The sequence below is a fragment of the Ambystoma mexicanum genome, chromosome 2q, assembly GCF_040938575.1.
Source record: "Ambystoma mexicanum isolate Mex_15411 chromosome 2q, UKY_AmexF1_1, whole genome shotgun sequence".
NCBI lineage: Eukaryota > Metazoa > Chordata > Amphibia > Caudata > Ambystomatidae > Ambystoma > Ambystoma mexicanum.
Window position 1 is genome coordinate 328,912,204 of NC_090924.1, and position 12,928 is coordinate 328,925,131.

General features: G+C 46.2%; 1 protein-coding gene across 3 annotated transcripts in view; it reads right to left on the minus strand.

Annotated features, from left to right (window-relative positions):
• The window catches only part of NTHL1 (nth like DNA glycosylase 1), a 275,635-nt gene extending 263,625 nt beyond the window's left edge, over nt 1-12,010 (minus strand). Inside the window, exon 1 of one of the 3 annotated variants that reach the window (XM_069647325.1) lies at nt 11,873-12,010. In XM_069647325.1, the coding sequence (XP_069503426.1) occupies nt 11,873-11,942 (70 nt within the window). In that variant the 5' untranslated portion in view covers nt 11,943-12,010. Of the gene's footprint in view, nt 1-11,798 lie in introns of all 3 variants that reach the window. The other 2 variants (XM_069647327.1, XM_069647326.1) reach the window with 2 other exon arrangements.
• Nucleotides 12,011-12,928: the final 918 nt, after the last annotated feature.

A 12,928-nucleotide genomic window follows, 5' to 3' on the forward strand; every position in this document is an offset into this window, starting at 1 on the left:
TTGGGAGGGTAATTTCAGAAGAACAGGGTCGCAGTCAGGCAGCCCTTTCTTTTTCATCAAAAAGGGATTGTTATATTGAGGGGATAGAGACAAAGACGGCCTTCCCAGAACCCAATTAGTAATTCCTAGGCGTCCCCAGAGAATAGGCCTAGAGCTGGTCCATTCACACCCAACACCGCTCACCAGGGAATAGGGAACCCAAAGCCAGATGGTCCCTACATTCTACTGGCCTGGGGTATTTGTGAATGTCAAAAGATATGTGGCTGCATGCATATGTCAGAAAACAGCAGCTACTCTAGTACCCCACACCCAATTACCACCACTCCCTATTATTAAAGTGCCCTTTTCCAGAATCGTGATATACATAGTAGGGCTCTTAGAGACATCTAAATTGCGGAGTAAATTCTTTCTAGTTATAGTGAACTATACTACGCAGTATGACGGAGGGTTTCCACCAAGTTTCACCTTCCTTTCCCTAAAGAGATCCTGACGGACCAAGGCACCACCTTTATGTCCAAAATCATGCAGGAGGTGAAGGCAATCCTACAGATTAAAAACCTCGAGAACCTTTGCATAGACTGATTGGCTTGAAGGGCAATTTAATCAAACTCTCAAGAGCATCCTCCATAAGTAAGTAAACACTGATGGCCATAATTGGGATGTCATGATTCCCTGAGCTCTTTCTGCTGTTATAAACACACCCCAGGCATCCTTGGGATATTCCCCCTTCAAACTATTATATGAAAGTGAACCACAAGTCTTAGAAATGCTCAAGGAAACCTGGGAAGAATGAGAAGAAGCTACACCAGAAGGCTCTACTTGATAAACAAGCCATGGCCCTTTCCTTTTCCATAGGTGACTGTTTTAGATTTGTTACCAATCTCTGAAAAGAAAATGTTTTTCAAATGGTATGACCCCTATAAGATCTTTGAAAAAAAATCCCCCCTAAACTACTTCAACTGACCAAGAGGAAGAAGTACAATTAGTTCCCAAAAACCTTCCCCGTTAACAGCAGGAAGACCTCCACGATCCATTAGCACAATTCCAAGGTGCCTTCTCTGCGGAACCCGGCCGGATACACAACTTTTCCCAATTTTTCTGTACTCCACTGGGACAAACAGTAAACTTAAAACTATACAGAATTCCAGAGGCCCGAAGAAAGATCATAGAGGAAGTGCTTACATCCATGCTGGAGGCAGATATAATTAAACCCTGTGAGAGTCCCTGGTCCTCCCCCATAGTCCTAGTTGCGAAACGCTGGAGGTTCTATATTGATTTTCAAAAACTCAATTCAATCTTGAGTTTTGACAATCATCCCATTATCCCACGATCAAGATTAATGAGCTTATTGAAAAACTACAGTCTACCCAATACATCTCTACATTAGACCTCAAATGATGAATTAGTTTGCAAAAATTGATTGTCACAGTTTGGTAATTAAAATATTATTGATTAGCAAACCAACCCATTTGATTAGCAATGTTGTACTAATATCTTTAATGTCAGACATGGTTTGTTCCCAAAACATAAAATGAGTGTCAATATCACGATTTTGTCTACCACTGAAGTAAGACATTAGTGAGAGGAGACAGGCTTGGCAAATGCTTTAAAATTCTGCTAGATCTGCAAGTCGAATAACTTAGTTTACCTACCCAACCTAATACAAATGCACCCGATGCATGGCAACAGATGAAAAATGTAAATGAGCTTCCTGTAAAATGGTGAATGTCACCACAAACCCACTATGTTTGGTACACTACTGCCACACAGAGACTACCCCTTCACAGCGAAACCTTTATTTGATATTTACTGCAACCAAAGCAAATGTGAAATAAACGTTTCAAACATCCCCAGCAAATGGTACTGGGCCTTCATATAATCTACTTGAGTGGGCGAGTAGACTTTGCAAGCCCAGGATGAATGTCTGCAAAATGTAAAAAGGCTAGCTGCATGAATGGACACAAACCAATAGATATAATTAAAAGGCTCTTAAAACAGCTAGGCCAGAACCATAACACAGGTGCAACTATATGATGCAATCATGATCAAAGAGCAAAGCGAGCTCTAGAGGCTAACTACAGTGTATGGTATTGCAGCAGATATGGAGATGTACAGTCTGGATGGAACTATTGATCACTACTTTGAGGAAACATCCAGTTAGCTTTGTGTACTCATTATGTAAGAGGAAAGAAAGTAAGAGATTAAGCAGAGTTTCATCCCAATTACGTCTAGTTAATCATTTGAAATAGAAAGAAAAAGAATCTTGCCTAGCCCTCCCACATAGGTTTTTGGCACTTAAGATTGGAGCAGGTGGTTACTGCTGCATTCTCTCTAAAATGAAATTTTGGGCAGGGGGTCTGGAATCTAAAAATGAAATCTGGTCTTCAGGATGCAATTAATATCTTGTATAACGGTACCATTTACTTGCATACAGCTATCATTACACTACAGTTCTAGACAGAAATACATTTATTGTAATGACAGACGTGTGCAATGCGCGATGGTGACACCAACTATATGACTACAATCAATTCACCTCAAACAGGATACCAGCATTCATAATTGAAAGGTGACAATGGGTGCAAGACTAAAACAAGTGCACCTCAATACAAGAGAGGGCATAAGTAAAAGTGCCCCACAAATAACCGAGCCAGAACATGACATGAAAAATAACATACTGAATAGCGACCATCACTGAAGGATTGAAACAAGCCTACATCACACATGAATAGACACCAGCACTGCAATACTTAAAGGCGACACACACTGCAGGATTAAAACAAACACCTCAACCAGGACAAACCACCTGTATTAAAATATCGAAATACAGTGAACGTACCCTTTCAGTATTGAAATGGTAGTGACTTGTCTAAAGCCAGATGCTTGACAGTCCAACGGTGGGTGTGCAGATACTGAAACAGTACCGTATTTGCAGGCGCAAAACAAGTGAGCCTAAATAAGTAAACATCCACCCTGACACCTACAAAGAGATTTGTACACATGTTGCTTCTTCTTTCCTTCTACTGCCTCACATGATAACACCTGTTCTAGAAAGACTTGCTCAAACACCTGTTCTAGAAAGACTTGTTAATAAGCTTTATGGGTTGGAGGTAAGAGTTGTAAACAGGGTTAATTAAAAAAAAGTCTGCTCTAAAATGCAGCATTTTAACCCATTATATCAAAAGAATTTCCAGGGGAGAACCTCCCTAACACCAATAACCCCCTTTGATTGGTTCAGGCTCCCTCACTACACTCGGTTGCATGGCATATCTGGGGGAAATATGTATGCCCCTCCACTTTCACCAAGCGCCCCTGGCCCTAGGACTTTGCTGGGAGAAGTGTTGGGGAAGCCCAGTAACCTTGCTGGGAGCAGTAAGGGAGTAGCCATCGGATAGTGGTGGGAGCAGGGTGGGGATATCCCAGGGACTGGGCTAGGAGCTGGATGAGGGAGTCCACAGACAATGAGAGCAGGTGGGGGAGCCCAGGCAATATACTGGGAGCAGGGTGCGGCGACAGCGCACAATAGTTCATAGACATTTGAACTTACTGTCCATTTGGTATTTTTGGGGGTGGTCCTGGCCTGCCCACATTTTGCTCAGGGGACCCAGACCAAAATAGTTTGAAGATCATTGGCCTATTTGGATGATATAGTGATGCACAGCAACACCTGGCCCAAGCATACGCGCCATCTATACGAGATCACTCGTGCCTTAAGGAAAGCAGGTTTAATAGCAAACCCCAAAAAATGCCATCTGGCCCAGTCTGCAGTGAAGAATCTGGGATTCTTTATGGGAAATGGGGTGATTCAACCCGAAATTGAACAAGTCAAGGCAGTACACGCTACACCATTACCAAGACCAAACGACATCTCTGATTAGGTTTAACCAGATACTATAGGCGATTCATCCCCCATTATTCCACTCTAGCCACAAGCCTCACTGATAACTTAAAGAATGCACAACCTCAAAAACGTATCTGGGGAGAGGAAGACGAGAGAAGCTTTGACAGGGAGTTTATACTCCAAACTGACGCTTCCAAAGTGGGTCTGGGTGCAGTCCTTTCCCAGGAACATGATCGACTTCAACATCCTGTCCTATATATTAGTAGGGAGTTGTTTCCTAGAGCTATGAAGGCCTATGGCACCATCAAATTGGAAGCCCTAGCCATCAAATGGACTGTGGTCAGTCTTCGATATTACTTATCGGGGATAACGTTCTGCCTGTTGACAGACCATTCCCCCTTATCCTGGATGAGTCCAAGAAAGGATTCAAATCCCCGGATTAGGAAGTGGTTTTTGAGCATGCAACCTTTTTGCTTTTCTGTCAAACATCGAAAAGGAAAACAACAAGAAAATGTTGACTTTCTTAGTCGCTTCCATCTTGTCGCTCAAGGGGAGGGGGCCTTTCGCTTAATGGGAGGGGACTGGGACCAATCTGAAGGGTACATACCTTCTTTCTTGGTGGGACCCACCCCCTTTGAGGCTAGAGAGGTGAGCCCGCTAAGCAAAACCCTTCCTAGGGATTTGGAAAGCGGGACCACACTGGGAGTGACTACCCTTAAGGGGATACAGACTTACATTCCCATAAGGAACTTGCTACAACTAAGACATGTTCTGAATATATGGGAATCCAAGAAAGTGATCTTACATTCGACTGTGGGACTGAAAAAATAACATTGAAAGTGCATTTTGGATGTTTGGCTCAAGACAATTCTGGTCTCTCTGTGAGCTTGTCAGTTGAACATCAACACCCCTTTTGTGTCACAGAGCGAGAATAAAAGCACTATTCCCCTTGAATGGAGAACAAGCTGAAGCAATACGCAGAGGCAATCCTCTGGCGTGCCAACGTCGTTGAGAGGCGGGACCACACTGCACAGCGGAGCTGACTGTGGTGCAGAGAGGAATCAGAGAGAAAGCGAGATGCTGCCGACCAAGCACTCGGCAGTGTGGAGTCAGCGATGCCAAGGTGAATTGGAGTTGGCCTTATGACAAGGCGTTACCACGCAGAGGACGTGTTGGGCCTGGGAAAGACCAGAGAGTGAACTAAATAGCTACCAGCGGCATCAAGGCCCAGAGAGATAGAAGGAAACCAGTAATAATAAGGGTTACGGGAGTCCAAGAAAACCCCAATAGTGCAACCAGCCAAACTGCTCACAACTCCACGAGAGACATACATAAAGAGGGAGCACCAATACCCCTGAGAGAGAAGTGAGACATGGGGACAGAGTAAACCAAGGGGCCCAATAAGACAAGTGAGGAACAAATCCAAGTGGAACCAAGAAATCAAGACTTGAACCTATTGTGGAGAAACCAATGTATGTAGTGGAGAAGGATAAAGGAGATATCCATACACCTGCGACAACTGGGAGTGGATCTTTATCAGAACTTGCGACTTTACTTATAAACCGAGAGACTTTTTTAGAACTTTTACAACAGGGAAAACTGTTTTGTATTGAAAAGCATTGGACCTTAAACCAGGAGATATTCCGGGAAACCCTATGAAAGGTCTGGATGAAAAACTTTGAAGGCAGGACATACTGTCCAACTTTTTGTTATGTTTTTCTAGTTTTGAGGCTAGGGTTTGAACGGAGGGCTAGATTTGTTATTTTGACAATAGACTAGCACCTTTAGTATAGTCTGTTAGGAAAGGAAGTCCCCTTTAGCAATATGGTCAGAAAGGAGTTTTCCTAAGCTAAATAAAACCCTTCAAGAACATGGCCCCTGGTCAGAATCCTTATTTAGACCCGCCACAGTAAACCTGAACAAAATTCTGGCTTTGGCAGGGAAACATCAGGATCTGGAAACTCCATCGAGTGATGAGAACCAGCACCATCCATCATCGGACGACCCCTGTGCTCCCCAGAGGAAGATGTCAATCTGCAGAGGTTACAGTAGGCCTATGGGTTTTACCATTACCTCATCTGAGCCCGTAGCATCATATTTCTGCCTATCACGCCACTTCCCCACAGGGCTGTTTTCTCCCACCATGCCGCTTGCAGTGCATCTCCAGTTTCCCATAATGCCACTACTAATTCTTGGTCACAGACCTCTCTTGGATGTGTGCATCAGGACTGAGGGCAAGAGGCACGCATATTCCAGCACCCAAGTGGCTCGGTAAATTAACCTGAATTATAGGACTCAGACACTCGTCTACGAGCTGTATCCCCATCGTGGATGGCTCAAAGAGGTGTTATCAAAACAGGCAGAATTAGGAGTTTTTCTCAGGAGACCGTGGCAGGTGTGACCATCTTGGATCCTGGCAACTCCGTCCCCTGTGAAGTGGATACTTAATGATAGAAAATGGCCATCAATGGTACTTTCCAAATGCATTTTAAAATGCACTTTTCGCTAACATTTTCCAAAGAGGTCTTGGGGGAAGAACCTCCTATCCTGTTAAGTGACCTTTAAATCATAGCAACTTCTAACAAGTGTACTGTGCTTCAAAATACATCTATTCATACAAGGGGAAATCTACCATAATTAGCTGAAACAGAGTTCAATCTTGTTGCAGTGATCTATATAGCCTGTTCATATTGGTTTCTTCCAGTTTCTAGGTGCTTTAATATCAGTGCCACCCTCATTCTTTTTAAATAAGTTGAGTATGGTTTCAGACCTACTCACAATGATAACTAAAAACGCAAAGCATACCCCGTGTGTCTCCATATCTAAGACCCTATAAACACTCTTATGTCCACCACTCTGCTATAATATCCAGCCACCTCCACGGGCACAACTTGCCCTTCCACTGAACAGATCGCTGGAATGCCTAGTTTTCATCTCTACCGCTTAACCGCTCACTATGTCCATAACACTACTCGTCTAATGCCTATTAAAAGAATAAAATTAAGAACACATATGTAGAGATATCGCGAGACCTCCCAGTCTCGCGAGATCTCGCGAAGCGGAAATGCTGCTCCCGCGGGAAGAGCGAGGCAGACGCCTGGAGGAAGGCACGGAGCAGGATCAGCTCCTGACAGCTCCTCCACAGGACTGGCCTGCAGGCCTTACAGCAAAACCAGAGACTCACATATTGCACCCAAGTTACGGGTTGTTGCCCATTTAATATTACCTCAGTTAAGCTGCAGTTTGTTAGATGCTGTTGATTGCGAATAAAGCAACATCCCCTTAAACCTCAAGGTCTCCTGTGCATCTTTCCAGTAAATATACTAGATAATTGGCGACGAGGATCACCACCGGATCTGCGCGGTGCCATGCAAGGGGCTACACCACCACCACCTTTCCTCCAGACTCCAGATAGGCCAGCCATTCCATGGCCACAATGGCAACCCTTATTCACCACGTATGTGGAGGCCTGGGGTGGTGCAGGCTATTAGGCAGCGAGACGCAGGGCGATGCTATTAAATGCCCTGGCCGTCGAGCGACAGAGGGTGGTAGAAAGTCTCACCCCGGAGCCGGTAGCAGGTGACAATGACGACGTATTTAAGGAAGCCGTAAGAAGAATCGTCAAGCGGTTCGCCAGTAAGGAGAATACAGTCCTACACAGGATAAGATTTTACAGCCGTAAACAAGGAGGCGTCTGAACCAGTAGACGGCAACGGGACCAAGCTGCGTGAGTTGGCGGCGCTATGCAACTTTGGAAACAATGCTGAAAGTTTGATCTGTGACATGCTGGTGGTTAATACCAACAGCAGGAAGGTGCAAGGTAAGTTCATACTGGAGAAAGAACTGCAACTAGAGAAAGCGGATGAAATAGCGAGAGCCGTGGAGGAGACAGCGGGCAGGAGGAAAGAATACGCAAGCGGGCACAGCCAAGCCGAGCTACAAACGGTATCCTTCCGCCCAAAGAAAAAGGCCGGTCGTCGACTCGAGAGAAGGGAAATGGGTGAGAAAAGAACCGTTGAAATGCCACAAGTGCACCAGCACGAAACACTTAGCGTATGACAAAGAGTGCCCGGCAAAAGAGACAAAGAATGCTCGGTGTGCAAGAAGATTGGACATTTCTCCATAGTGTGCCGATGGCGCAACAAAAAAATCACCAGTGTCAACGCCGAACATAATACGGATAGGGATTCGTCCTTGGATGAAGAAGGGAGACCTACCATCATAATGGTAAGCAGCACGCAAGCCAGATGAGAGAAGCCTCACTGTGCCATCAAAATCAATGGATTGGAAACAAGAGTCATGGCCTACTCCGGCTCGAACCTAACCATAATACCTCTGCGAAAGTACAAGGAGATGATTGGCACAGAGACAGTCCAAGTGCTCAGCACACGGCCCAGGCCTACAGTGTTCGGTGGTGCGTCAGTAGACCTGCTTGGCTACATCAAAGGCAAATTGGAGTTCAAAGGGAGAGAGACCACCACCAGAGTCTACTTCAGTCAAGAAGGCCCGGCAGTGCTGGGCTGGGACAACCAAGCAAAACTAAAAATCAAGCTGGACCCCAGCACAGAGGATCAAGTACTGCCATTCGGGTATAGAAGAGCGCTGGTAGTGAAGGAAGATTACCCAAGCTATTTTCGGAAGAGCCTGGACACATCAAGGGCTTCGTCAACAAAACACTACTTAAGGCCAACGCAGTCCCAATCAAACACAGGGCAAAGGCCGGTACCGGCAACCGCAAGAGACACCCTCAGAAATCAATTGAACAACATGAAGAAAGACGGTACGATCGAGAAAATTGAAGCATCTGAGTGGTTGAGCCTAGTCGTGCTCATAAAGAAACAGAACTCACAAGAGCTGAGGGTATGCACCGATCTCCACAGTCTAAACCTAGAAGTAATCACGGACAGTTACCCTTTGCCAAGCATCAATGAATTAATCCACATGATGAACGAGGCCAGAGTGTTCGCGAAATTAGACATGAGGAATGCGTACCATCAAATACAGCTACATAAGGAATCCAAACCACTAATTGCTTTTATCACTCCGTTTGGTACCTATCAATTCACAAAAATGCTGTTTGGCCTATCATCTGCAGCCTCTGCATTTCAGCGCATGATGGACGTCCTACTACGGAATGTCAAGAACGTGTCCTATTTCCAGGATGACATCCTAGTATATGCTGCAAACGAACAAACATATGACGCCACATTGAAAACTGTGCTCACCAAACTTCAAGAAGCAGGAGTAAGATTAAGGTACGAAAAATGTGTTTTCAAGGCTAATGAAGTCGAGTATTTGGGGTACAAGATATCAGAGCAAGGAATAAGCCCCAAGCAAAACTTAATACAAGCAATAATCAATGCTCCCGAACCCACCAACAAAGATGAGGTGAGGTCATTCCTCGGGTTGGCAGAGTACTATGCCAAATTCATCCCCAAATTCTTAGAAACCTCAGCGCCACTCCGTGAACTTCTCAAGAAAGGGTCAGAATATACATGGCAAGAAGCCCAGAAGAAAGCTGTAGAAAGCATCAAACGACACATAGTGGATGTGCCATGCCTGCAACCGTTTAACCCAGACTGGAGTACAGTCATCGCCACGGACGCCAGTGCCTACGGTTTAAGAGCCGTTCTTACCCAAAAAAAAGGGTGACACAGAACATGTGGTAGCCTTTGCTTCTAAAGCCTTATCGTCAGCCGAACAGAATTACTCCACCATCGAGAAGGAGATGCTGGCGTGTGCATGGGCCGTGGAACATTTCAGGACATACGTGTGGGGCACTAAGTTCAAGTTAGTTACCGATCATAAGCCCCTCATCCATATGCTCAGCCCAGGCGGCACCAAAGTGTTGAACGCCTAGATTAGCACGCATAGCTGCCAAGATGCAAGAATACACATTCGAGGTACAACATATCTCAGGGTGGAAGAACTCGCAGGCGGACTGCATGTCAAGATTACCAGAAGGAAAAGACAATGCCACCACCTTCTTGCAAGAAGAGTGTATCGTGGCATCCATCACAGATCTCAAAGCCCCAGACTACTTAGAGCTGAGTGAGAGACATTGGATGGAAGAGGACGGGAAAGACCCCACCATGGCGAGGATCAGAGAATGGGACAAGGAAGGATGGCCAGATGAAACAGCAGTGCCAGAAGGATTGAGGCCATATTGGAAAGTGGCAGATGAAATTTCTGAGATTGACGGTATAGTTATGAAGACCGACCAAGTAATTCCACCCATAGTCATGAGGAAAACCATCCTGTGCAGGGCCCATGCAGGCCATTTGGGGAATACCATGACACGGCACAGAATGAGGGAAGCCTACTGGTGGCTGTCTATGGATCAAGAGATCCGCACCATGATAGAGAGGTGCCATGAGTGTCTCAACAGTGACAAGCACCTAAAAATCAGACAAGCGCCCATGATTCCCACAGAAACCCCCGAAGCGGTGTGGTCAAACGTAGGCCTGGACTTTATAGGACCACTGGAGGCAATGGCACCTGAACATTGCTATGGCATAGTGCTAGTAGATTACTTATCAAAGTGGGTCGAAGCTGAGTTTGTCCCCAACAGCACAACGACCACCGTAATAGAAGTCCTTACCGCCATATTCCAGAGGGCAGGGCTCCCCAGTCAGCTCATATCCAGAGACATGGAACTATTCCTGAAGAAGCACAACATTCATCAGAACAAAGCAGCTTTTTATCATCCCCAAGCCAATGGGCTCATGGAGAGGGCCAACAGGTTTATCAAAGGAGCCATCCAATTAGCGACATCATCGGGGATGGATCCACTCAAGATGACGAAGGAGGCCATCGCGACTCACAGACTGACTCCCAACGGGATCACCCACATCTCCCCTTTTCGCATGTTGAGAGGGAGAAGGGCAGCCTCCACACTAGTGCCATTTGGCCAGAGTAAGAGAAGACGAAGAAGTGGACATGTCAGAAGTGGTGTGGAGGATAGAAAACAGCAAAGCACACATGAAACGGTGGAGTGACAGAAGAAGAAGGCAAAGGTCAGAGGTAACAGAAGGAGATTGGATCAAAATACGGTTGCCGGCCAAAGATCAAGTGACAGGTTCAAGGTTCAGCAGAGCCGTAAGGGTGGTTCACAGAGGAACCAATTCTGTCCGCACCGAAGACGGGCGCACATGGAACATGGAGAGAGTAGCCATGTTTGAAAGGAAACAAGGGAGAGAAAAGACCCAAGAAAGATCTTAAACTGAGGAAGTAATGGACGATGAGAGAGAGAACAAGAGCCGAGAACAAACAGAAGAGAAGTCGAAGAAGTTGAAGCGAATGCACCCGTACAAGAGCAAGCAGATGACCACGAGCAAGATACCCGTATCAAGAGAGATGACCGGCCGAAAAGCAATCACAGAAGACCGGTGAGATACAATGACTATGTTCTGCAATAACTTGTGTTGCATTATCAGAGGGAGGTGTGTAGAGATATTGCGAGACCTTCCGGTCTCGCGAGATATTGAAGTGGAAATGCTGCTCCTGCGGGAAGCGCGAGGCAGACGCCTGGAGGAAGGCACGGAGCAGGATCGGCTCCCGACAGCTCCTCCACAGGACTGGCCTGCAGGCCTTACAGCAAAACCAGAGACTCACATATTGCACCCAAGTTACGGGGCCTGTTGCCCATTTAATATTACCTCAGTTAAGCTGCAGTTTGTTAGATGCTGTTGATTGCGAATAAAGCAACATCCCCTTAAACCTCAAGGTCTCCTGCGCATCTTTCCAGTAAATATACAACATACCCATAAAAAACATGACGTCGATTGTTACATGTGCCCAATGGCTTGCATTGGAATGAAAAATATTTTAGCGCGGAGAAAATAAAATTCTATGAAATTAGCAACATGGTTGTCTGTTTTGTTTCTTTCATAATAGGAAGGGTTAGAATATAATGTATAAAGCCGCTCACGTTTAATGGTTTGCCTTTTACACTAACCTGTCTAGTACGTTTGCTATTTTCCCCGACGTGTTCCTATAGTGCTTTTCTCTGACTTTGGCCCTACTTCGCACCTCTGTTCTTGCTTCGAGTTCCAATGCCCCCGCTGCTGCGCCTCATGATAATATGCCTTGGTCCGCTCATGGCTTTCTTGACTTGCTGAACGCAGACACACGTGGGACTAGTTTATCTCACATACACACTGCCTGTTTATATTCCGGGTCACAGACCGTCTTTCTGTGACTATACCGGAAATAAAATTACTTGTGTTGCATGACTGCCGCTCAGCGGCGCCTAGTAGTAATACAGACTAAATACATACACGAAACACTCCCCTGCTTTGTGGACCTACTAAGAAGACACGTTCACTGCCGAGTTCTAAGAACCTGCATTCATTTCTGCGCATACCAGTGTCATTGTGCCAGCACCCCGAAAAGGGGGGAGGCGAAAGGAGCAGTCTGTTGTTCGGCCGCCAGTGCACTGCAGCAGGGAGCCTACCCCGCCGATGAACATGACCAGCTATGCTTGCTATGTTGATTACGGTGCAAGCTTTCAGGTGCAAGCTTTCATTAGTGTCTCCTCCCATATATTCTTCATCCCAACCATATCCAACTAATTGGGCCAGCCCCAGCACAGAACTCTGTAGCAAGCATTATTAAAATCAATCTATGTTTTAATTCCTAGCTCTGTAACCTATTTCCCCGGCCATATATTATCCTGTTTGTTATGTCTGTTCACAGACAGAAAGTGCAGCAGCGTATTTGAGAATCCTCATATTGTTAACCTAGCGCCCACTGGTATTGTTGGGGGCCAGCCTCGGATCACCGGGCTGGCCTCCGAGTGTGTCGGGAGCACCAGGCACAGACTATCTATGCTGCGCTCCGCTCGCCCCGGAGCTTACCACGTGGCTGGGGGCTCCCAGCTCACTGCAGCCCTGGCTGTGGGGGCACCCAGGCCGGGTTCGCACCGCCAGCCATGTTCACATGACCACAGTATCCACAAGGCATGCTGTTGCCCAGCAGGGGCACCATCCTCGTGCTGGGCCCGTCCTTGGGCCCACAGCATGCAGTGTTGCACCAGCATGGTGCCTTCTTCTTCTTCTTCTTAATTAACGAACGCGTGGGCGGACC